Here is a 21,742-nt window from a genome sequence, read left to right as displayed (position 1 = left end):
TCAAAAAAGGCATCGTCACCACCTTGTCAAACCACGTAAGTAGCATCCTTGCGGTGGTGGTACCTTACAGCAGCCGAGCACCAATACATACGTGGGGGATGACAAGCTGCCACACGTCACATTGCATTTGATACATCGCGTAGCATCTGGATGTTGGGCATTACCGCTTTGGACGAAATCAGCTTCCTCGGCCGAGCACACAAGATAAAAGCAGGGACCAGAACACCTGGCGAGGTTTGCATCACTTGAAAACCGCAAGACACGACACGACACAATACATAGCCTCCTCCTACTGTTGCACTTGACGCGACACGTCGTGCGACGAAGTTGGCGCCAATGTGGCCGGCTAAAGCTTCTTTCATCTCAACTGGCCAGCTTGTAAGCATGCATGAAGAAGCTCCAGGCCCCCAGCCGTCAAGGTCCCCATAAGACGGCGTGACGTCCCTACGGGTTTTTAGAAACGCATTGTATCCAAGTGCGTATTTACAACATAGCTTTAGGGATGTGAACTTTATTCTTTCTATTCCAAAACAATGTGTTCGAGACAAGATCCTGGGAGTCAGCAACTGGTTGATGTATAACCAGTTTAAAGAGCACCAAGCTCCTTGAGCTTCGAGACCAAGCCATCCACATCCTCGACCTTGCCACCACCCTGTCTTGGGGGAGGCTCTGCACGACAGAGTTAGCGTCAAGCTTCCACCAGCCATATACGAATCGTAGTCCTTACCGGTGACCTTGATAGTCTTGAGCCTCTTCTCCGCCGTGATACCGTAATCCGCCAGCGTCTTCTTCTCGAGCGGCTTCTTCTTGGCCTTCATGATGTTGGGCAAGCTCGCGTACCTGGGCTCGTTGAGGCGCAAGTCGGTCGTGATGACCATGGGCAGCTTGGCCTTGAGCGTCTCGACACCACCGTCCACCTCCCTCGTCACCTGCACGGAATCGCCGCCGGTGAACTCGACCTTGCTCGCCTGGGTAGCCTGCGCCCAGCCCAGCAGGCCGGCCAGCATCTGGCCCGTCTGGCCGGCGTCGTCGTCGATGCTCTGCTTGCCCAGGATCACCAGGTTGCTCTTGTTCTGCTCGGCGGCGGCCTTGAGCAGCTTGGCGACGCCCAGGGGCTCGAGGTCCTCGCCCTCCTTGGTCTCGACGTGGATGGCCCGGTCGGCGCCCATGGCCATGGCGGTGCGCAGAATGTCCTGGGCCTTGGTCGGGCCGGCGCTGATGACGCAGATGTCCTCGACGGGGGTCTTCTTGCCCTCACGGATGCGCACGCTCTCTTCGACCGAGAGCTCGTCGAAGGGGTTCATGCTGTGCTTGACACCGGCCGTCTCGACGCCCGTCTGGGCCTTGTTGACTCTCGGCTTGACCTGTAATTGATTGAAGGGTATCCACATCAGTCATCTGTACTCAGGTAGGTACAACAGCATACCATGTAAATGCGTAGCAGGGACTCCATATCGGGATTGTTGTATCATGCGTGTACGCGCGCTGTGTTCTTGTTGCCATTGACTGGGTAGGTAGTATAAGAATTGAAGACATACCGCATAGTCAATAACCCGCTTGACGGGCACCAATATCCGTAGGGCTGACATTGTTTTGTGATATCTGGGGAAAAGGGTGGGATGAGGGTGGGTGGACTCGATGGCTTAAGCTCTGGTCGCAATCACATCAGACTCAGTTTCAATGACAGGACGGGGGGACGATGACGAACCGCCGTCCGTCCATGCAGCGGGTCCCGCCGGCCAGAACCGATGCCAACCTCGGTCAAGCGCACGGTGCCTACGGTGGCACGGCGTGCACAGTATGACACCCTAACCCTAACCCCGACAGCGACTCTGACCCCTGAGATCCTTGTGGAGGACGATGTCAACATGTGATGATAACCTCGAGTCCTCGACAATACTACTACGACGATGCCACTCGGTGTTATCCTTCAATAACCCTGTTGAAATAAAACGTCGTTGTAGAGCCTGTTACGGCTTACAGAGATGGACCACCAGCTGACACTCGCCTGCCTCTCTAAGCACCTCTCCGATCTTCATAACCTAGCTGTGAATCCTCCGACGCCGGAGTAGGTTCGGGGTAGTTATCCATCAGTCTAAACACACCATTTTAACTCTACAAGGTGGCCTCACCTTGGACACAGCGCAGTTGACCCGTATCAGCCCAAATGACAAGAAATAGACATTCAATTATACGTTGTAAATGATCCATTCACGCTCTTCCACCTCGCTATTCATCCAACAACGCCACAGACCAACAAACCATCTACCAATCATCCCACTCGTCCTTCTTAGAAGCTGCTGGGGCAGGAGCAGTGGAGCTACCGCTTCCGCCCTTGCCCATAACTGCTGTCCCGATCGAGCTACCACCGGCTGCCTTTCTCTGGTCCGCCACGCTAGAGAAATCATCCCAGAACGACCTCTTGCTCTCGTCAAAGTTGCTGCCACCACCGCCAGAGGGAACTGACCTATAGCCGCCAGGGGAGTTGGAAGGTCCTCCCTCGACAAACCGGTTGAAGCTCTCTGACGCGGTTTTGGCGCCAGCCTGTGCTACAGTCTGTGCTGAAATGGCGGCTTGCGCTGCCGCAACACGGGCTTTTGCAGCGAGCTCGGATTCGGCTATCTACAGTGGGCGGAAGATGTCCAAATTAGCAAACATGTATCTCGAAAGTGATTCAAGCAAGTTGGTCCTGGGCCAATGCCTGACAGAGGGAGGGGTTGAAGGACCAAGGATACACACCTGCTTAGCCGTAGGCTGGATATAACCCTCGTTAACCGTCTTCGCCGTCTGGGTCACCGTCTTGGTGAACCATCCGAACCCTTTACTTAGCGCCGCCACGGGGTCCTTCTGCAACTCATCGAGTCCCGGCAAGCTCGCGCCGCCATCGTTCTTCGGCGACGACACCGTGTTTCCGAAGCCCTGATACTTTCCTCCCTGGCTAGGCGGCAAGTTGTCCGGTCTGCTGGCGTTGGCAGCCCCCAGCTTAGCAAAGTACTTGTCGTCCACCTTGATCGTCGTTCCCGGCTTGGGGCTTGCCGTCCTGCTGCTCGTGCCGCTCAACGGCACCCCAGCCGCGCCGCTGCTCGAACTCTGACTTGTCTCCTGCTGCTGCTGGAGTTGTGGCTTCTTCTCCCCAGGCACGTACTCCCTTCCCTCGACCTTGGCGCTCAGCCTCTCCTTGTATTCTTCACCAACCTCTCCGCTGTATCGCTCCGCGATCGTCGCATCGTCCCAGGTGATTCCGCGCATCTTGGTGTCGGAGTGGTTCTCGAAGAACGTGCGCCAGTTGTCGTTGCCGCCGAGCCGCATGCGCTCGATCTCGGCCTGCTTGAAGGCGTCCATGGAAACCGAGCGCACAAAGGAAATGTGCACACCCAGACCGCGATGGACGCCCGCGCACGAGAGGCAGATGAAGATGCCGAACTTGGGCGAACACCATTGCGGGCTTGGGGCGCCACAATCGATGCAGATGTTGTTGTTGTTCTCCTTCTGCATCGCAGCGAGCTACAAGGGTCCAAAGTTAGCCAGGAGATTCCAGTATGCCTTGCGTCAACATGTCGCTTTTTTCCCTTGGATCGTGCAGCCAATATTGGAAGGACAGCCTTGGGCGGGCTGGTGGTAAACGTACCTTGGACTTCGTCTCCGGGTCTATCTCCCACATCCCTTTGGTAGCCATGGTGGGCAGCTTGTACGTGTAATTGTGCGCGGTGCCTGGTATCGTAGTTTCTCGCTGGGACGACCGGATTGAGAACAGAGTCTCGTCGAAGGGAATTGAAATAAGAAGTTCGCAGTCGTCTTTGAATTGCGCTGTGTTGCGTCGCGTGGTGTTTCGGATTACAGTAGGGGTTGTCTGGTGGACAATCAGTCGGACAGACAATTGGCGGCTTGAATGATGAAGCCGCCCACGCTATTGCAGGCACCCCCTGCCCTACGGCCACCTTCGTTTTAGTGGCACCGGAGGAGCGGCCAGCCAGGGACGGAAACCCGACCCGAAGTGCTGAAAGTCGAGGCATGTTGTTCATTCACGTTTCTCAACCGGCCATGTTTACGATGTCATAAAGTACTACAATTAAACTTTGATATTTCATTCTGGCTTTGCTAATATTTTAGGTACGTGAGATCAAATCCAGCAAAACGTATGTCTGTAGGTAAAGATCTGTATCTGATGGAAGCCACATTGATGGTGCGTATTTACAAGCCAGCTCGTCCGTCCATCCTTTAGGATCCTACCTTCCCATCACATCGACCATTCATATGTTTTGTGCGAAGGTCCAGACCTGGTCTTCCCTCATCATTCGTCACTGCGAATAAAGATCAGGGGCGTTTCAGGGGACGGCTTGTTAAACGGGGAGCTGCCCCTCTCTGCCCTGCAGGAACATCTGCAACTGTCCCCAACAAGGCACGCAAGGCACGGGCAGTGGATCCATTCACTTATCCAAGACAATGCCTCACGACCGATTCCCATACTGAGGGTGAGAGGTTGCCTGATCGTTACAAAACGACTTCACCCGTTGACGTGTTGAGCATAGTCAATAAGTCCTTGTCCCAATCATGTCTATTTTCCTATTCCTAGACCGATTTGACCGACCATCTCCTACAAGTCTGAATATGCTAAAACACCAGATGAATGTAAGCGACCATGAGTAAAGATGGTCCATAACACACAGATGAAGAAGAGAAGTCATAAAAATATTAGATTTTTGTTGCCTGCAAAGAGCCGCAAGATAATGATGCCTGAAGTCTACCAGCGATTTGAGGCCTTTGCAACCCCCCATAACCCGTGACGCCAGACATGATCACATTATCCCACCGCCCAATCTTCCCGCTTTCATACCCACTTGCAGATCCCGCCATAAAAAGAAAATCATTCATTCCGTGCCAAAATCGTGAGGGTAAAAATGCATGCGCCCAGTAAAACATAAGACGTGTGTCGGTCGAGATTAAAGTAGTGTCTGTGACCGAAATCTTTATTAACTCGTGCGCACGCTCATCTCGTCATCAAATGGAGTGTTTAAGCAGAGGCGGTAACAGCAGCGCCAGCCTGCTCGGTAGTGCCGTTGGTGGGGGCCTGGGCCTGAGCCTCGCCCTCGGGCTCGTTGGCCTCCTCGTCGGTCTTGTCGGGGCTGTCGATGGCGACCTTGACAGCGATCTCGCGGCCCTCGATCTCCTTGCCGTTCATCTCAGCAACAGCCTTCTGCTGGAGCTCCTCGGAGGCAAGGGTAACGAAGCCGAAGCCACGGCCCTTGCGGGGCTCACCCCGGGCCTGAAGCTTCTTAATCATGAAGCGAGGGATGGGGCGAAGAGCAATCTTCGCGGAGGAAGGCTGGTAAGCAGCGAAAAGTTCCTTGAGCTGTGGAAAGGGTTAGCGTGTCTCCAGGTATGGTACGGGTGGGCAGGAAAACTCACCTTCTCCTCGGTCAAGTCGTAGGGGAGGTTGGCGACCATGACCTTGGTCTTGGAAGGAATGCCGTCAGCCGGAGGGCCGCGCTCGCGGCGCTCACGGGGAGAGCGGTTGTGGGGCTTGCCGGACTTGTTGTCGCTGTTGTGAGTCTCGTTGGTGATGTCCTTCAGAGCCTCGGTAGCAGGGGAAGTGGAGCCCTCGGCACCCTCCTCCTTCTTCTCGCCCTGGGCAGGAATGTCAGTTTCTGTGTGCATTTCACCGTTAGACATGCGAGTGAGACTTACACGATCGCCACGAGCACGGCCGCCACGGCCACGACCGGCGCGACCGCGACCGCGGGTGGACTGGCGGCGGCGAGTGCCCTCATGGCCCTCACCGTTGGCACCCTCGGCCTTCTCGTTCGACTCGGGCTTGCGAGCGAGCTGGACGGAGACCTTGCGCTCGAGGATCTCCTTGCCGGAAAGCTCAGCGATGGCACGCTCAGCCTCGCTGGGGGTAGAGAGGTCGACGAAGGCATAGCCGACAGGGCGGTCGGTGCGAGGGTTCTTGGGAATGGAAACAGACTCACTACACGCAACGAAGCTGGTTAGTAACGGACGAGCACACGTAACACGAGACCAAGAAAACCGAATGTCAACCCCACCCTACGGCCATGCCAGCGGCCCACTCTCACAGCCAGAGGAGCGAGGTGGATGACGTGACGTCAAAGGACCAAAGGGGGCTAAACCAGGATAACACGATGGAAACGGGAAGAGGAATGAAGCTTGTGGCGTGCAACTGCTTCCAGCCGCGCAAATACAATCCGAACAAGGCGGGGAAGCGGGATGCAGGGAAACAATGCAAAGGCGGTGAGAGAACAAGGGCAGGCAGCGACAAAGGGAAAAGGGTAGGCGGGACGAGCCAAACTTACACAAGGTAGCCCTTGAAGAATTCTTTCAACTCCCCCTCCGTTGTCGCATAGGCAAGGTTGCCGATGTAGAGGCGGCGACCCTCGGCGGCGCTGGCGAGAACAGCATCGTTGGCGGCGGGCTTCTCGTCAGCGGACTTGTTGCCAGTCAGAGAGGTGTTGGCCAGAGCATTGGTAACGTCGTTGACGGCGGCGGCAGCAGCGTCAGTGATTTTCTCCACGACAGCAGACATGGTGATTGATTGTGATGTCGAAAGTTGACTTGGATGGAGTAGGTGATCCACAAGAGGTGACGTGAGCGTTGGACTCGTTCGGATAGGGAGATGAGCGCCTGGGGTGTTGTAAGGACGTTCACGGACGAGAAAGGTTGAACTCTGGGTCTGAGGGGGAGTCAGAAGGGTAGCTTGGTGCCCTAGATAGCTTGAGGGGGGTTTTGGTTGAAGGTGGGTTGAGCGGACTTCAGATTGCTTGAATGGTTGACGGGAAGAAGAGAGGAAGAGAAAGGAAAGGATCAGGTGTTGGTGAGTCGGCGCGCTCCAAATTTCAAATATTTTTTGCTACCGTTCGGGGAATTAAGCGAAAGGCTGCGTGGCGGCTTTGGCCCAGGTACGTCCGGTACGTCCCCATAGTACCTGCCCTACACCTGGACGCAAGGCAGGTTCCAGCTTCCAGTTGTCACTTTACGCTTCCAAATCGCTGAAGTGGACAACGGACGAGTGCCAACTGGGGTAGGCAGCATGTACCAGCCTGGCCAGTGTGGGCAGGTGCAAGTCAGCGCACTTGCCCCCAGGGTTTTTGGACAGCCAAACTCCGGGCTTCCAGGCTCAGTCCGTCCGCTCGGGCGTCGATTTTAATGTACGACGCCTCCGAACGCACCTTCACTGCGTGAACAGAAGGCCGAACCGGGCACAGTTACAACCGCCCGGACTGTGGTGCAGCAGCAACGGACCCGACCTCAACAAGCGTCAAGCGCTGCCCGCTGAAATGAGGGGAGGCGCGGACATGAACCACTGAACATTCGCAAGTGGCAACGACTCAGGGATACGCCATCATCGTCGTAGGTCTGCCAAACGCCAAGGTCTGTCCGCTTGTCCTGCCATTTGGGATCCACAGAAGGGGAAAGGAGCGTGGAGAAGCTCAAGCATCAGGGAAGCACAGTGCGGCGCAGTTAATGCGATGTGATGGGAGATGGGAGCGGTTGTAGGGTTGGTGAGTCTATCAACTTGAACTTACCTACAACTCGTGGAAAGACCGATATAGCGTCCTGTCTTTGGAAGTGTTGTGTCTTGGCTTGACGGACTCGGAGTCTTTGATGAGGCTTTGTGCTAGTACTATTGTCCCGTCGTTGATAACGGCGCGTTCCGAGTCGATCTTTCCGGGGAATGTTACCGGGCTGCTGCGAGGGCTATGAATTGTCAAAGAAGGGAAGAACGAACGAGGTGGGTTGAGGAACGATTCCTGCTTTCTTTTATAGCTGAGCAACTGCCCGTTCTTTCCCTTCACAGGTCTATGTGGGATGGTATGCATGTTACAATAGCAAGGTCATCTGCATCGGATCGCTGCTTGGGAAGGGAAGATGGCTTTCCATCTCAAGTGACATGTGCCATTCACGATCAGCCTGCTCAACCTACGACCTTTACAGATGTCCTTTCAAGTTCTGCAGAAGTGACTCGCGCTCCATCGTACGTTAAAGATGAAACCGGGTGAGCGTTTGAGAATGCGACTGGACCGACTATTGAACCAGATCAAAATGTCTATACTATCGATATAGGATAAACTGGCATACACTTCACCTGGGCGAGGCTATGAGATGGCCTTGCTCCTGGTTAGCGAGAAGCAAGTGACACTGACTCTTCGAACGGTAAAGGGATATATCCCCGAGGTCAACTATCGTAGTGACATATCGGGCCACAGTTCCCGGTCAGCTGCAGAACGTACTGTATCTTTGCACGCTCTTTCACTCAGCCTGACTCTGGTCATGGTCAGAATGTGAGTAAAATCCGATGTCAACTCGGCTCTTTCGCATGGTGAGATGGTTGCTGGCGGTGATGTATAAAATACTCTAGTCCATATCACCGTGTGCGATACTGTGTATGTTTCCACTGCAGCCCCATTAACTTTCAACTCCACCTGAGCTTCTTGCCTTCCGGGATTGAAGCTGTTGTCGTTCGGCGAGAGACAGACGGGCGGCACTCAGCCGCACAAAGAACGTTTGCGCATGCATTCTCATTGGCTCCTTGAAATAGGAGTGAGCCAGAAGCAAGTGATGTGTGTGATCCAATCGATAGGTTTTTGACGACGGTGCGGTATGAAACAGCGTCGAGATGGCTCGCCCGGATTATGACACGCTTCGGCGTCGAAAGTGGCTCCCACTTGGTTGCGGAATGACGTGGATGTGGCATCCGCTTTCTAGACGCTTCCAGGTTCCTAGCGGATGCTTTCCACTTGTGCTCCACTGTCAAAAACGGGTTGGAGCCGTGCCCCAAAACATCATCACGATCCTCCACCATGGAGGGGGCCGAGGGTCTTTCAAGTTGTGAACAGGAAAAAAGGGGGTGATCTTGGCCATACCGACAGACTGCGTACGTACCAACCCAAGGTGTCGGGTTATGCCGGTATTTCCCCTCATCCGCACAGGTCTACTTGTCCGGGGTTCATTCATGCGTTGCACGGCTTGGATGCGGAGGCTTGAAGTCGTCCCCAGGCTGTCTAGGCTTTCGCTTGCAAAAGGCAGGACCCCTAAATCACGATGCGGGGCAAATGGGAGATGAGAACCACTCGAGCGGTTCACCGCCTATGCATCGAGGAAGCTATGAATGTTACGTTAACTAGGCTTTCCAAAACGCGTGGATGGGGATGGCAAAGCAAGCATCACGAATAATGTTGTTGAAGGTTGGCAAGGGCAGGTGGTCGGTTGGTCGGTGAAAGGTGTTTCTATCTTGAGGCTTGAAACAGGCCGAAACTGGCATTCCGTGCTAACGTGCAAGGCCTGGCCAGCGCTCCGTCCCCGTGTCATTCAACTGGAAAGTGGGAGGTGATTACAAGCTAGAATCCGAACGTTAGCAGGACCTCGCGTTCCATCAGAGCCAAATTACCTGGCGGAAACCGTCACTTGCACCACTTCCCGTCCTTCGTGGTGTGCTAAGTATGTCCGGACCAGTGAGGTGTCCTTCCCTTCCCCGCGCCGGGCGCTCCGGGTTTTGGTGGGGGCCGAGATCGGGGCGCCACCCCGCCTGTGGGCTCCGATAGCCTGCTGTGAGATGTTTGTGCTTGATACAGCGATGGCCTTCCCGCCCCACTACCAACTACAGCTCTTTGCTCATCAACCCAGACGTCCAGTAAGTTCGCGAGAAATTGCCAACCTACGCAAAGAAAAGACATTGTCTATCCGAGGGCGCCCCAGCTTCACGGGTGACGTACCCAGTGATCCGAATCGAGGCAGTCAGTTGCGCACGGGTGGTTCAAGACAATCCGCGGGCTCGTGCAGTGGGGAAAGCCCAGACCTCGAGTGCCTTTTTATCGGCCTTTTTTTTTGAGAGCTCGTTCAATTACCCGTCCATACCCGTGATTTTCCATCTTCAACACAGATAACCCTACGTTAACCCGGAAGGGAGAGGAGTTCTTGTGTTCTTGTAACCCTCCCGGTTCTGCCTACCTGAACTCAAATAGCACCCGTCTTTGGGTGGTGAACTTTCTCATATTAGTCATACCTGGACAGGTTGGCTGCGAGGTAGATCTGGTAGAACTCAAAAAGTTCAACCATACATCCTGGCCAACAGCCTAGAACACTTACTGGCACAACCCAGGAATCACTCATATTAAAGAGAAGATCATGGGGGAATCCGTGGAAGCAGCTTCGGTTGCTAAGCCGGCCACCATAGAGGGGAGAAATATCATCATACTCTATGGGTCTGAAACGGGAAATGGAGAGGAAATCGCCATGGAGCTGGCCAAAATGGCTGAAAGATTACACTTCAATACTGTTGTTGATGAGATGGATGCCTTCAAGTTGGTGCGTTTCACTGTGTGTGCTCATCAATGTATTATACATGCTGATTTTCTTCTTGCCAGACGGACTTGTTGCGCTACTCTTTGGCCATCTTTGTCACCTCCACTACCGGTCAAGGTGATATGCCAAAGAACACAACCACGTTCTGGAAAAACCTTAGACGCACAAAGCTCAACAATACCAACTGCCTTGCACCTGTAAAGTTCACCATCTTTGGACTTGGTGATAGCTCCTATCCAAAGTAAGATTACACCTGTTATCTCTGGACACTCGGATTGGAATAGCATCAGTCATGACATTAAACCATCATAGGACCAGAAACTGACTTCTCTCGTTCTTAAAGGTTCAACTGGGCAGCGCGGAAGCTTCGTGTGCGGCTATTGCAACTTGGGGCTTCCGAATTCTTCAGACCTGGCGAGGCTGACGAGAGACATGAAAATGGGTGAGTGAAATTTACATGGCACTTCTATGCTCTGCCACAAGTAATTGTTTCATTTAGCTAACACAAGCCCTTAAAACAGACTCGACAGCATCTATCTACCCTGGTACCAGGAGTTGAGAGAGTCACTGTTATCACAGTTCCCTCTTCCAGAAGGCATGGAGCCCATACCAGACGACGTTCAACTTCCACCAAAGTACAACATCCGACTGGGCTCGGTCAAGGACAAAATAACGAACGGCGAAGGCCATCTCTCGCCAGCCGAGGACGGTGAGAAGCTAGCGGCAAAATTTGAGCGGATGAGCACCGACTCTCAGGAAAATGAGGCTCCGGGCCAGAAGGATGGAACTGGAGTTCCAGATTTCCCACCAGCCAAATTGTTGCCAATACCCGGCTCTTTCACAGCGGAAGTTGTTTGCAACAAGAGGGTGACTCCAGAGGACCACTGGCAAGACGTCCGACACATTGAACTCAAAGTTCGCGCTCCAGGACGCAATGGAGCCGTATCCTTTGCAGGCCAAACACTCCTAATTTACCCCAAGAACTACCCCGAGGATGTACAAAAGCTTATCGACTTGATGGGATGGGGTGAGGTTGCCGAGCAGAGGATTGAGATTGACTGGGCAAAGAACACTCGGCCAAGAGACTATCATTTCCCACAGGGAGCAACAGTTCGCGACGTCCTGACGCACAACTTCGACATCACCGCCGTCCCCAAACGGACATTCCTCGAGTTCATGGCCTACCACACCACCAACCCTCTCGAGAAGGAACGTCTCCAAGAGCTCACACAACGAGGTGACAGTGACGAGTTCTACGATTACACCTCTCGCCCGCGCCGAACCATCCTGGAGGTCCTTGAGGATTTCCCCGGCGTCAAGATCCCCTACACCCGACTCCTCGAGTTCCCCATCATCCGCGCCCGCGAATTCAGCCTCTGCAACGGAGGCGATCCCACAGTCAAGGAGGACCAAGTCATCTCCAACTCCAACGAACAAGGCCGAGACAACGTCTACAAGTTCGAAATCCTCGCCGCCCTTGTCCACTACCGCACCATCATCCGCAAACCCCGCCAAGGTCTCTGCTCGCGCTACCTCCGCCACCTGCCCGTCGGCACCACCATCCAAATCGGCATCAAGCCGCCCAGCAGTCCCTTTGCCATGGACGACCTGTCCTTCTACTCGCGACCGCTCATCGGCGTCGCGACGGGAACGGGCATTGCTCCGTTCCGCGCTTTGCTTCAGGACCGTTGTTGTCTTGTCCAGAACAAGGAGAAGATGATGGGCCCAACCCTCCTCTTCTTCGGCTGCCGCAACGCTGCCGCCGATTACCACTTCCAGGCCGAATGGCGCCCCGTACCCAACCTGGTCGTCCACCCCGCATTCTCCCGGGACAACACCTCCGACACCTCCTCTTCCTCTACCGAAGAAGAAGAAGAAACCAAACTCGCGGCCCTCCAGCGAGCAGCAGGCATCTACGACGCAGGCAAGAACTACGTGCAACACCAAATCCGGCAGCATGCTGCGGAGGTGGGCAAGTTGTTGAGGGAGAATCCCATCATTGTCGTTTGCGGAAATAGTGGACGGATGCCCAAGAGCGTGAGGGAGGCGCTGGAGGATGCGGCGGTTGTGAGTGGGGTTGTGAGTGACAAGGAGGAGGCGAAGGGGTGGTTTGATAGGAGGGAGAATTGTGTTTATTGGCAGGAGACTTGGTAGTAGGTTGGGGGACTGAGGGGCTGTTGAGTGTTTGGTGGTTGGCTGGTTGGTTGGTGAGGTTTGGTATGGGATCGTTGGCATGGGGAGGTGAGCGAGGAATGGGATGGGAACCGAAAGTGGAGGAGGATGAAGAGGAAAGGACGAAAGCAAAGGAAAAGGCGGAGAAACGAAAGCAGATGAGAAGAGGAAGTATGAGGCGAAGAGGGGCTTGTTAAAAGGGGTGATTGAATTGATTTAGAGTTATGTACATACAAACGCTGGACACAGGTACCTAGGTAGAAAACGAAGCCTGGTTTTCCCATCTGAAGAAGTGCTCGCGACCGTAAGAACATCTTACTGCATCACATCACCAGTAAAAAGTGATGGAAAAAGGATTCAGTTTGATCGAGGTTCGCATTTGCAATGGTAATTTGACTCTTTTTTTCCGCTATTCTGGTAATCATTTGATTCTTTCCTGCCTTCCAACCCCTTCCCTCTCTTCAACTCTCTTCAACTCTGTCCTCTCGCTCTTTCTTGTGCGTCAAAACAATCCAGTCCCCCCCAGACATCCCTTTCAGCTTATGTTTGTTCTTCTTCCGCAACATATCTGATAAGCAATATTCTGTCACCAGCCTCATGGTCGATACCATGAATGTTTGTTATTCTGACTGCTGCTGCTCCTCATCCAACCCCAACTCAACGTTTCCAACTCAAACAAAAAAAACACACGTAACCCACCAAAGAAACGCCAATTTTCTCTTTCATAAACAAAAAAATACAGGACATCGTCGCAAATCGTTCGACGTCCCCCCAATGGTATAAACCCCCTGTCCCGTTTCCCGTGTCCCGTTTCCCGTGTCCCGTTGATCCAAAAACTCCGCCGTCCGGATGTATATACGATGGTACAGTAAAAAGAAACTCGTTAAGAATGTCTGTTGGTCGGAGCGAGTATGATGTGTGTGTGTGTGTGTGTGTATGTTACAAACGATGTTACTGTCGTGGGTTGAGAATGAGGTTGATTGATGGATGGATATCATCGAGTCTCAGCTTCCCAACTATACCGCTGCGCAGCCACTTGCGGAACATGAACTAATTCCGAGCCAGCCTCTATTCGTTCCATGCTTCGGGGGCTGCTGGGGAAGTCGTCGGTGGGGCTGGTGGTATCGTCTGCTTCTCGTCCTCGTCGTTGTGGTTGTTGTTGTTGATGTTGTTGACATGATGTTGGTGATATCGGCGATGATGCTTGCTGCTGAGCCGCCGCACTTCGCTGCGCAGCCAACTGCACCTGCCTCAACCGACTCTCTTCCTCCATAGTAAAGTTGGAACCCAAGGTCTCATTAGAACCGCGGGTTACCGAATCTGAACGTCTTAGAGGACCATCAACATCGGCATCGGCATTTCCTGCAAGTTGGTCGTATTGTTCCGCTAGATGTAGTCGGCCGTCGGGCGTGATGATGCGTGGCACAGTTGGCCGATGATGCGGATGCGGATGGTGTGATCCTGGTAGTCGCACGTTTGCCGGCATCGGTCCGAGACAGACTATTTGGGTGTGGATGGGGTCGATGGGTGTACGCTGTATCGCCGCGCTGCCGGGCAGCGGGACCGGTCCTCCGGTTGGTGATGTAGGGGATCCTGAACCGCCGTTGGAGTCGGATGACGGGCTCACTGGTGATGGAAGGTATGTGTGAGGTGAGTGGGGGGAGTGTAACGAGACTGGCGAGTGGCCGGATGTTGGATCGGCAAAACCTGTCGTCGTTGGGAAATGGTGTAGCCGGACGGGAGAGGCCACGGTCATTGGTGATGGCAGATCGAACACTCTACCGGCCGCCCAGTCTGCATTTGGCGACAAGGGCGATGGCAGCGAGTTGGGGAGGGAGTCGGTGTTGGCGTATGTAGGCGACGATCCGGGGGAAGGTTCTTCGCTGGGGCGGTAATAAACGGGGGTTACATCCTGTGCTGACTTCTCGTTGGGATATCCAGCAGCACGCTCGTTGTGCTCCGTTGTCGGCGTGTAGGTCGGTACCGGCCCCTGAAGTTGTCGCTCGAGCTTTCGCCGCGCCGCTTCATATTCGCTCATGTCCCGAGAACCATCCAGCCCGAGGTTGGCGTCGTCATTTCCAATGTCATTGTTATCCAACTCGATCGGCTCAGGGGGGGCCGGCAGTTCGAACACCTGATGATGAGCGTCCGCACCGACCTCAACAGGTTCGCTTATGGTCACCTCCGTCTCTTGCGACGTCGATTGCTTCCTTGACCTCCTCCTTCCAACAAACATCGACAGCATTCGGCTAACCGGGCTCTGTGCTGGTTCGTCGTGTACCGGGGCAACTTCCTCCGTGCCGTGATCCAGTTGTTTACGGGCCTGGTTTTTCTTCGCCTTCGATTTTCGCCGGCAACACAAGAACGAAATCAGTCCGATCACACTGCCAGCCGCAAAAGCACTAACCACGATTGCCACCGTTTGTCCCACACCCAGCGGCTTTTTGGTCGACTTCTTAACCGAGGGACCCTCGGGATAAGGACTATTCGGTGGCCTTTCGATAGCCTGTAAGGAGTGATTGGTGGCTGAGTTGTCGGGAAACAGCGCTTGATGGATAGAAAATGTAGCCTTATCGTAGTTGGTGATGATGTATGCTTCCTGCATGAATACTCGGCCTATAATATACTGGTTGTTGTTTGTTTCATCTGTTGATCGTGTCAAGGGGAAATACGGTATGCTTGACTCGTTGAACTTGATAACGTTCTTCCAAGGATAACGCAGGACCTGGGCAAATGCTGCAGGAGGGATGGTGATGTTGACCACTCCTGGCATGTTGAGAGGGTAACCGAAGTTGTCGCTGTTATCGTAGCTGGAGACGGTAAAAGTGAATGACAATTCTTCGGTGGATTTCATGTGTTTGTACTTGAGATATTGACTTCCTCCGTTCGCAAAGACATAAACACCAAGGTCCTCCCTCCAAACCAGGTCAAGGGCAGAGGCAATACGTTCGCAAATCTCGGTTGGGAGCCAGAGGAACGGCGTTGACGAATCGATCATGGCGGTGATAGAATCGTTCATGGCGACGAAAGTCTGAGAGGTCGATGTCCAGTTCCCAGGCGCCTTGTCCAAGGACGGGACTTGAGCAGTGAGGCCTCGAAGTCGTACAGTGGGCGCTCGGTCATTAGGATCCGCGTTTGAGTTTCCTATGTAGAGCCTGAAGGTTGTATCATGTGGTACAAATCTCAATGTATCATAGCCCCCAAGGGTCAACGAGGCATGTGTACCGTTTGCTAAATGAAATCAGTTCTGATTGTTCAAAGAGTTTATCATACGGCTAAGACGATCATAAGGGTCAAGTGCTTACTAGTAGTGTCGCGGTAGTGCGCCCCTGCCGTATATCCGTAGCTATGACTGGAAATCATGCCATCCACTTCGGCGAGTTGGGTGATGAGAGGGTAGGTAACGTTAGAGCCTATGCGGCCTTGAGTCACGCCGAGTCCGATGTAGCCTTGATAGTATTCGGTAGCATTGACAGCAGCAATCAGTACGCCATCAATGGAGGTGGCAGAGCTGGCCATTGTATCGACGAAGGCGACGGTATCCAAACCATAGTCGCCATTCCTCTGAACACCGATGTGGTTCATACCCAGCTCGTAAGCACCCGCCCCCAATGTTTGCCATGTCTCCGAGATGTGATGGTCAAAGACACCACCACGAGCGTCCACACATGGCTGGTCTTTTTCGTTGTGGTTAGATCAGGAACCGTAGTGTATAAAGGCAGGAATAACTTACTGCCTGGGCCTGATGCGCAACCGCCGGCCCCAATAACCCACGTCTCGGATAGGGCAGTGGCAGGTGTGAGATAGACGATCTGGGCGGGAGAGCCCACGGCAAACATGAAGTTTGACCAGGTACCGTCGATGCCATACCATTCCCCGGACGGTTGAACCCATACTGGTTCTGGTGATGTAGTCGCTGTCGTACCTGCGCGGACAAGTGAAGGCACCGATGACAAGAGCAGGAAGCCAGCAGGACAAACGGCGAAAGAGAGGTAGGGTAACCGCATCTTCGCAGCAGCGTGGCCCGAGTTGGCGTTGTCGTAGACGGACAGACAGCCGGACTGGGGACGCAAGCGTCCAGGGCTATGTCTGTCACCAGAAGTACCGGCACGACCAGCAGCAAGAGGGGAGCGAAGGTCGAAGTCGGGGTCCTAAGACATGGAGAAGGACGACCTGGTATTCCATGAGCTGCAATCAAGCTCCGGTCCGATCCAAGCCTGTGCCCTATACAGATTCAAGAAGCCGTAACACTCGGTCGAGGAGTAAAAAGCTGTCGTGCTATGTAAGGTAGGTATGTTCTGTTGCCGGTTGAAATCTCGCCTTGTTTCCAGTGTTCCAGGAGGGCAAACCCCATTCGTTCCACTGGCCCGGTGTGAGAGTACCTTGAAGGCGTTCGTCTTTCTGCTTCTAGTCCTGACGAGTAGCCGGACTAAAACCCGGACTGGACTGGACCTGGACCTGGACCTGGACCAAGAAGGACGAACACACCCAAAAGCGAGGGACCAATGATGTTGAAGAGATGTGCGGGCGAATAGACGAACGGTGTCGTCGAGGTGACACCAAAAGACGGGACGGGGGGAATAATCTGGGTCCCAGGGTAGGTAGCGAGCTGTGTGTGTAATGATGGGACGACGGCAAAAACCAGCCGCTCGGATCGGAAGCGATTGCTTGGGATAAGAGAGAGAGGGAAAGAGAGTGGGCAAGAGAAGGGAAGCTGAAGCTTCCGGATGGAGAAGAGGGAAGGATGATAGATTAGATTTGTCGGCCTACAAGGTAGGTGGTGTAAGCTGTAAGGCAATGTACAGACTAGGGTAATTACAAACGACGGATTCCAGGTTCCCGGCCTGTCGTGGCACTCTGTTGTACTTGAATACAGGTTGTACAAGACCGTACCTGGTGGGCTCGCTAGGCTTACCTTCAGGTTGGAAGTGGAATGGGCCTGCCTCCCTTGAGACCGAGGAGATGGCCTTTATGATACGAATACTGGACAGAGCAATTTCTCTGCGCAGGCGGGTAGGGAAAAAGATGGTCCTACGTTGTACGGCCGCGGGACACTTTGTCTGATTCGGAAGGATCAGCGCTTGACAACTGGACGACACGGGTCCTGACAGCACCTCAGTTAACTCGGTTGGCGGGCTCGAGGCGGGCTGGAAAGGAGAGGAGAGACAAGTCAGAGACACTGGCCGTCCGTGGTCAGCAGATAGACAGCAGATAGACAGAGAAAAAGAGGGTTAGGTTCTGTTTCTTGCGCCCGTCCTGGCATTCCTTCGTCCTTGGCAAGATTGCCGTCCACGGTTGTTGGAAGCGAGGGAAAGTCGGGGAAGTGTACGGTAAGGTAACACACGGGAAATAAACAGAAACGAAGCTTGTAGAGAGACCATTTAATGACCGGGATCCAGACGTGTCTCCCCCCCTCCCCGTCTTGGTTGGTTTCGGAGATAGCCCAAGATGCTATAGCTTAACAAGTGGATATTCCCACTTTCCATTGTTCGCATGTGCTCGTTTCTGGGCAATGGAATTCAAGTATGCTTTATGACATGCACATGTCATGTGCCTCTATTCCCGCCTGTTGACTGTTCTGAGATGTGCGCATGTCAATAGAAGTGGGTTGAGGGTCGAAGGTTGAAGGTTAAAGGTTATTAAAGACGTTAGGTGCTGTTAGTGCAGATGCGCAGTTACGGTAAGGCAGCGGTGGGTCCAAGTCTTAGTTCTTAGCAGAAGCTTATCTTATGTAAAGAGCTGAGTGACCAATGACAGACAGGGGCCCATCACCTGTGTAACTTACCGGTAGCTCGTTTCCATCGGCCGGCCCCTCCAATCCTCCGATGCCCATCTTTCCTTCCAAGCCGCCATCATCATTTCAACGTTTTTTTTTTTTTTTTGTATTGTTTTCCTTTCTTCTTCACACGGCCACACATGCAGTGGTAGACGTCTCCCTAATTTCATTTTCAATGACATGAACTGAGCTCGTCCCTCATCACCAGGGACACTGCGAACAGCCTTTGAAGGCCATCACCACAACGCGATCTCGCAATGCAACCTCCGTGCCTCGACAATCTCAATCTCGTCAACACCATCCACATGTCGCCGGAATGCAAGGCACGTAGGGCAATGGCGCAAGGGAGTGGCGAGCGTGCCGACTCGGTACCGACTCCGACACCCGGTGGCAATGGAATGGGTGATGCCGCCTTCGCCAGTCACCTCACCCAACCGCACTGGAACTGACATGTCTTGAAGCTTGTCTTTCCATCATAACGAGGCGGGCGAGGGTTCCAGACTAGACTGAATGTTCACGTGGAGTTCCATGTCCCGAACGCTAAACCCGAGTTCGCTTGTTGATATATAAGGTGCTACCGTGCCTTCGACATGGAAACGAAAACGAGTCTAGATTACCAGGAGCCTTGCTCTTACGGCTCCATTGATACCGCCCGGTTGGAATGCAAGTGCCGGTGAGACGGGCTCATGTTCTGGGGTGAAACGAGGGGGCAGTTGAGTTGGGGAGTTGGGGGTTGCTCTTGGCTCCCACTGACCAGGGGCAGACCTTTACTAGGTACGCATTCAAGAGCTGTTACCCATTCCCCGACTTCAACCAACATCTCATGCTCCGGTCTGTGGGCTATCACGTTGGGCCCAACGGCTTAGACTTGGAGGTTGCATGGATGAAGTTAACTCGAACCGAACTAACTAGGATAGACGCAACAGAGACACGGCACAGCTAATATATTTCGCCGTCAACAGCGTGAGATCACTCTGGATAAATGCGCGGCTGTCATTTTGCCGAAGCCTTCTGTCAAGTAGCCATCAGTACCAGCCCGTGTGGTCTTCCACATGACGGCTCTCTCTTGCTTCCCCTGCCATACCGAGCACATACAGCACCCTACCTGTCTAGGTACCTCCCGTCTATAATATTTAACTCGATTGTCAGCGACGAGTTCTTGTTGGTGGCAGTTGGTGTCTATATACGAAGACCGGCGACGTCAAGGCATTCCAACGGCGATCACGAGCGTATGCGTCCATCTTATAACTTCAGTATCTGAGCATCAAGAATCGCCAACGGGCTGTCCGGTCCTCGCTTGCTGAGTCTTTTCATTGGCCGCAGAACGGGTTTCATGGCTGCAGTCGGAGCCATCTATGCATTCTTGTAGGACGCTCGCAATGTCACCGTGGGTTCAGCTCTCGGCATCTTGCTTCGCTCTAGAGCTCGGCCGCCCAACTCACTCAACTAGTGAATGTTCGGATCCACGACGACACATTTAGGGACCACAACCATACAGCGGAAACGAACAAACAGGTTTATATGCACTCTGTTCGGATATCTCTGAAACCCCCAGGACAACAGGATACCGACGATATGGAATCACTGACGCCAGCCCGCCAAAAGTTGCCGAGAGAACGGGTCAGCACATGCGCCATCGTCTCTATCAAGCCAGCACATATTACTGTGTAGATGTTGATATGCACTGCCGTGTGCATTATGGGCGTCTCGGCTTGTCGGCAGCTTGTCCAAACGTTGGAAGTGAGGGTAACTAATTGCCGAAGAAGATGGCGTTGCTGTTGGATATGGCCTCCCCTCCTCTCCGCGCCCATCCGCACCGACCACGCACTCGCGGCGTAAGATGTCCTCAGCCTACTGAGATTAAGTATTTTTCGCCGAGATACTGGATCGTCGATACACGATGCTTCTGCGTTGGCATGAACACGTCGAATTGCACTGTCGAGATGCTCAAACAGCCCGCCTTACCAATCATATCGGCAGCCACCACAGGGACATCTGTTTCATGGGTCTTCTCACCATGAAGGAAGACGCCTGCATAACAAACCCAAGACGACCAATATCAAAGACCAAAAAAACTATATCTCTTCCAAAGACTACAAGTATACTTCAGATAACTTCACCTGAGTTCAGGAAAGGGACAAAAAGATGGCGTCTTTGCTATGTCGTATGCTGCTGACAGGATCACACCCTTCTACTGTAACCATCTGGACCAGGAACGTCTCGGGAGAAGATTCCATGATTCTTGCGGCAAAGCTGCTGACCTGCCGGGTGCCTGTGCCGCGTAAATCCAGGCGAGTCGCCGTCTTGTATTTACGCCATGGTGCCATCCACCAAGAGATCGCATGCATATCATCGAGCTCTGGCCTTTCCTTATTCCAGCCACGTCCCCATCTCGTCGCATCTTGTCCGAGGAGTCTCGCCATTTTCCATGTAGCACAAAGGTCTTGGTTCGCCTCCTAGCAGAACCAGCGAAATGTTGTCGTTGTATCGTGCTGTAGGACTTCTTCCCACCTACAAGATGTCACCGAAGAGCAGGGTATCTGATGTCGGTGTGATGTTGCTACCCGTCATATCACAACGGCTTCATCAAATGCAATCCTTTTACTAACGCAAGTGAGCTCCAGATGGACTTCAGTGTGCACTTTGCCCAGCTAGGAATTCGAGTGAATCCTTCAGAAACAGGATGTCTAAGAGTTTCAATCTGACCAATGGACGACCGTTCCATACTTGTGTCTCTATCATTCAGGTAGCCAAGGACTAAGGGACCCTAGCTTTTCTCGACGAATCCTCACGTCGTCTCTTTCGTTGACCCCTCCTCCCGGTCTTCCTAACTACATACATACAACTGCAGTGATGCACGGCGTACGATGCCGCGTGGCTCTTCCAGCCCTTCTGGGCATCAGACACCGTGCTTTTTTACTGCACCTTGTTGCTCCCAATTTCCTCCTCTCGGAAACCCTCAGTTTCTCCCGGTGTTGTTGTTGCCGGCATTATTCCAACCAAACATTGCTAATAGTGTGCAAGAAGCCCCTGACTCTTTCGAGATTGTTCACCAACCACACGGAACCGGAGGAAGGAGCGAAAGGTCGCGAAGAGGCGGAGAGAGGCGGAGAGGCGCAATCGGGTTTGGAGAGTGAGTGAGACCAGGTCTCTGCCCAATGGCCTGCTGCCCGCACCCGTCTCGTCGACGCAGTGTAATAACCACTTCACTTTTCCGCTCGGATTACACAAGACGCTAGATATTATCCGCTCTTTGCAACTGGGATTCCCGTCTCGGACCATTCAACCACTAGTTCCTCTTGTCCTTTTTCTTGCGTCTTGTGTCATTGAGAGTTACTACCGACGGCTCCCCCGTTGTAACTCTCATCCGCCCCTTTCTGACGCCATGGACGCTGCACCTTGATGACACAGGAATTTTGATGGTTCTCTTGACTCGGATGCTGAGGAACAGCGGATAATAATTTATTGAGTTGTGTT

General features: G+C 53.4%; 6 protein-coding genes across 6 annotated transcripts; 2 read left to right on the top strand and 4 right to left on the bottom strand.

Annotated features, from left to right (window-relative positions):
• Nucleotides 1–586: 586 nt before the first annotated feature.
• On the bottom strand, nucleotides 587–2,039 carry B0H65DRAFT_511461 (electron transfer flavoprotein beta-subunit; the record flags this gene model as incomplete). Its single annotated transcript, XM_062828484.1, has 4 exons — nucleotides 587–669; nucleotides 728–1,364; nucleotides 1,539–1,642; nucleotides 1,982–2,039. The coding sequence occupies 4 exons, from the start codon at nucleotides 2,037–2,039 to the stop codon at nucleotides 587–589; spliced, it is 882 nt and encodes a 293-aa protein (XP_062678585.1).
• On the bottom strand, nucleotides 1,871–4,051 carry B0H65DRAFT_475794 (uncharacterized protein). The gene is made up of 3 exons (XM_062827327.1): nucleotides 3,629–4,051; nucleotides 2,740–3,504; nucleotides 1,871–2,622 (listed from the first exon to the last, which is right to left on the bottom strand). The coding sequence occupies exons 1-3, from the start codon at nucleotides 3,674–3,676 to the stop codon at nucleotides 2,266–2,268; spliced, it is 1,170 nt and encodes a 389-aa protein (XP_062678584.1). The 5' UTR covers nucleotides 3,677–4,051; the 3' UTR covers nucleotides 1,871–2,265.
• A 960-nt stretch (nucleotides 4,052–5,011) lies between these two features.
• B0H65DRAFT_551963 (uncharacterized protein) lies at nucleotides 5,012–6,541 on the bottom strand (the record flags this gene model as incomplete). The annotated part of the gene is made up of 4 exons (XM_062829860.1): nucleotides 5,012–5,350; nucleotides 5,407–5,625; nucleotides 5,686–5,968; nucleotides 6,312–6,541. 4 exons carry the CDS (start codon nucleotides 6,539–6,541, stop codon nucleotides 5,012–5,014), a joined length of 1,071 nt encoding a protein of 356 aa, XP_062678583.1.
• A 3,451-nt stretch (nucleotides 6,542–9,992) lies between these two features.
• Nucleotides 9,993–12,771, top strand: B0H65DRAFT_293657 (uncharacterized protein). Its single transcript, XM_062823047.1, has 4 exons — nucleotides 9,993–10,320; nucleotides 10,380–10,558; nucleotides 10,661–10,759; nucleotides 10,839–12,771. The coding sequence occupies exons 1-4, from the start codon at nucleotides 10,141–10,143 to the stop codon at nucleotides 12,469–12,471; spliced, it is 2,091 nt and encodes a 696-aa protein (XP_062678582.1). The 5' UTR covers nucleotides 9,993–10,140; the 3' UTR covers nucleotides 12,472–12,771.
• Nucleotides 12,772–13,272: 501 nt separating this feature from the next.
• On the bottom strand, nucleotides 13,273–16,639 carry B0H65DRAFT_293615 (aspartic peptidase domain-containing protein). The gene is made up of 3 exons (XM_062823046.1): nucleotides 16,223–16,639; nucleotides 15,795–16,166; nucleotides 13,273–15,720 (listed from the first exon to the last, which is right to left on the bottom strand). The coding sequence occupies exons 1-3, from the start codon at nucleotides 16,494–16,496 to the stop codon at nucleotides 13,484–13,486; spliced, it is 2,883 nt and encodes a 960-aa protein (XP_062678581.1). The 5' UTR covers nucleotides 16,497–16,639; the 3' UTR covers nucleotides 13,273–13,483.
• Nucleotides 16,640–21,051: 4,412 nt separating this feature from the next.
• On the top strand, nucleotides 21,052–21,675 carry B0H65DRAFT_293548 (uncharacterized protein). Its single transcript, XM_062823045.1, has 2 exons — nucleotides 21,052–21,398; nucleotides 21,498–21,675. The coding sequence occupies exons 1-2, from the start codon at nucleotides 21,119–21,121 to the stop codon at nucleotides 21,593–21,595; spliced, it is 378 nt and encodes a 125-aa protein (XP_062678580.1). The 5' UTR covers nucleotides 21,052–21,118; the 3' UTR covers nucleotides 21,596–21,675.
• Nucleotides 21,676–21,742: the final 67 nt, after the last annotated feature.

The sequence above is a fragment of the Neurospora tetraspora genome, assembly GCF_033439725.1.
Source record: "Neurospora tetraspora strain CBS 560.94 chromosome Unknown B0H65scaffold_7, whole genome shotgun sequence".
NCBI classification, from domain to species: Eukaryota; Fungi; Ascomycota; class Sordariomycetes; order Sordariales; family Sordariaceae; genus Neurospora; species Neurospora tetraspora.
Note: the sequence above shows the minus strand (reverse complement) of the source record. Positions and strands in the feature narration are given on the sequence as shown.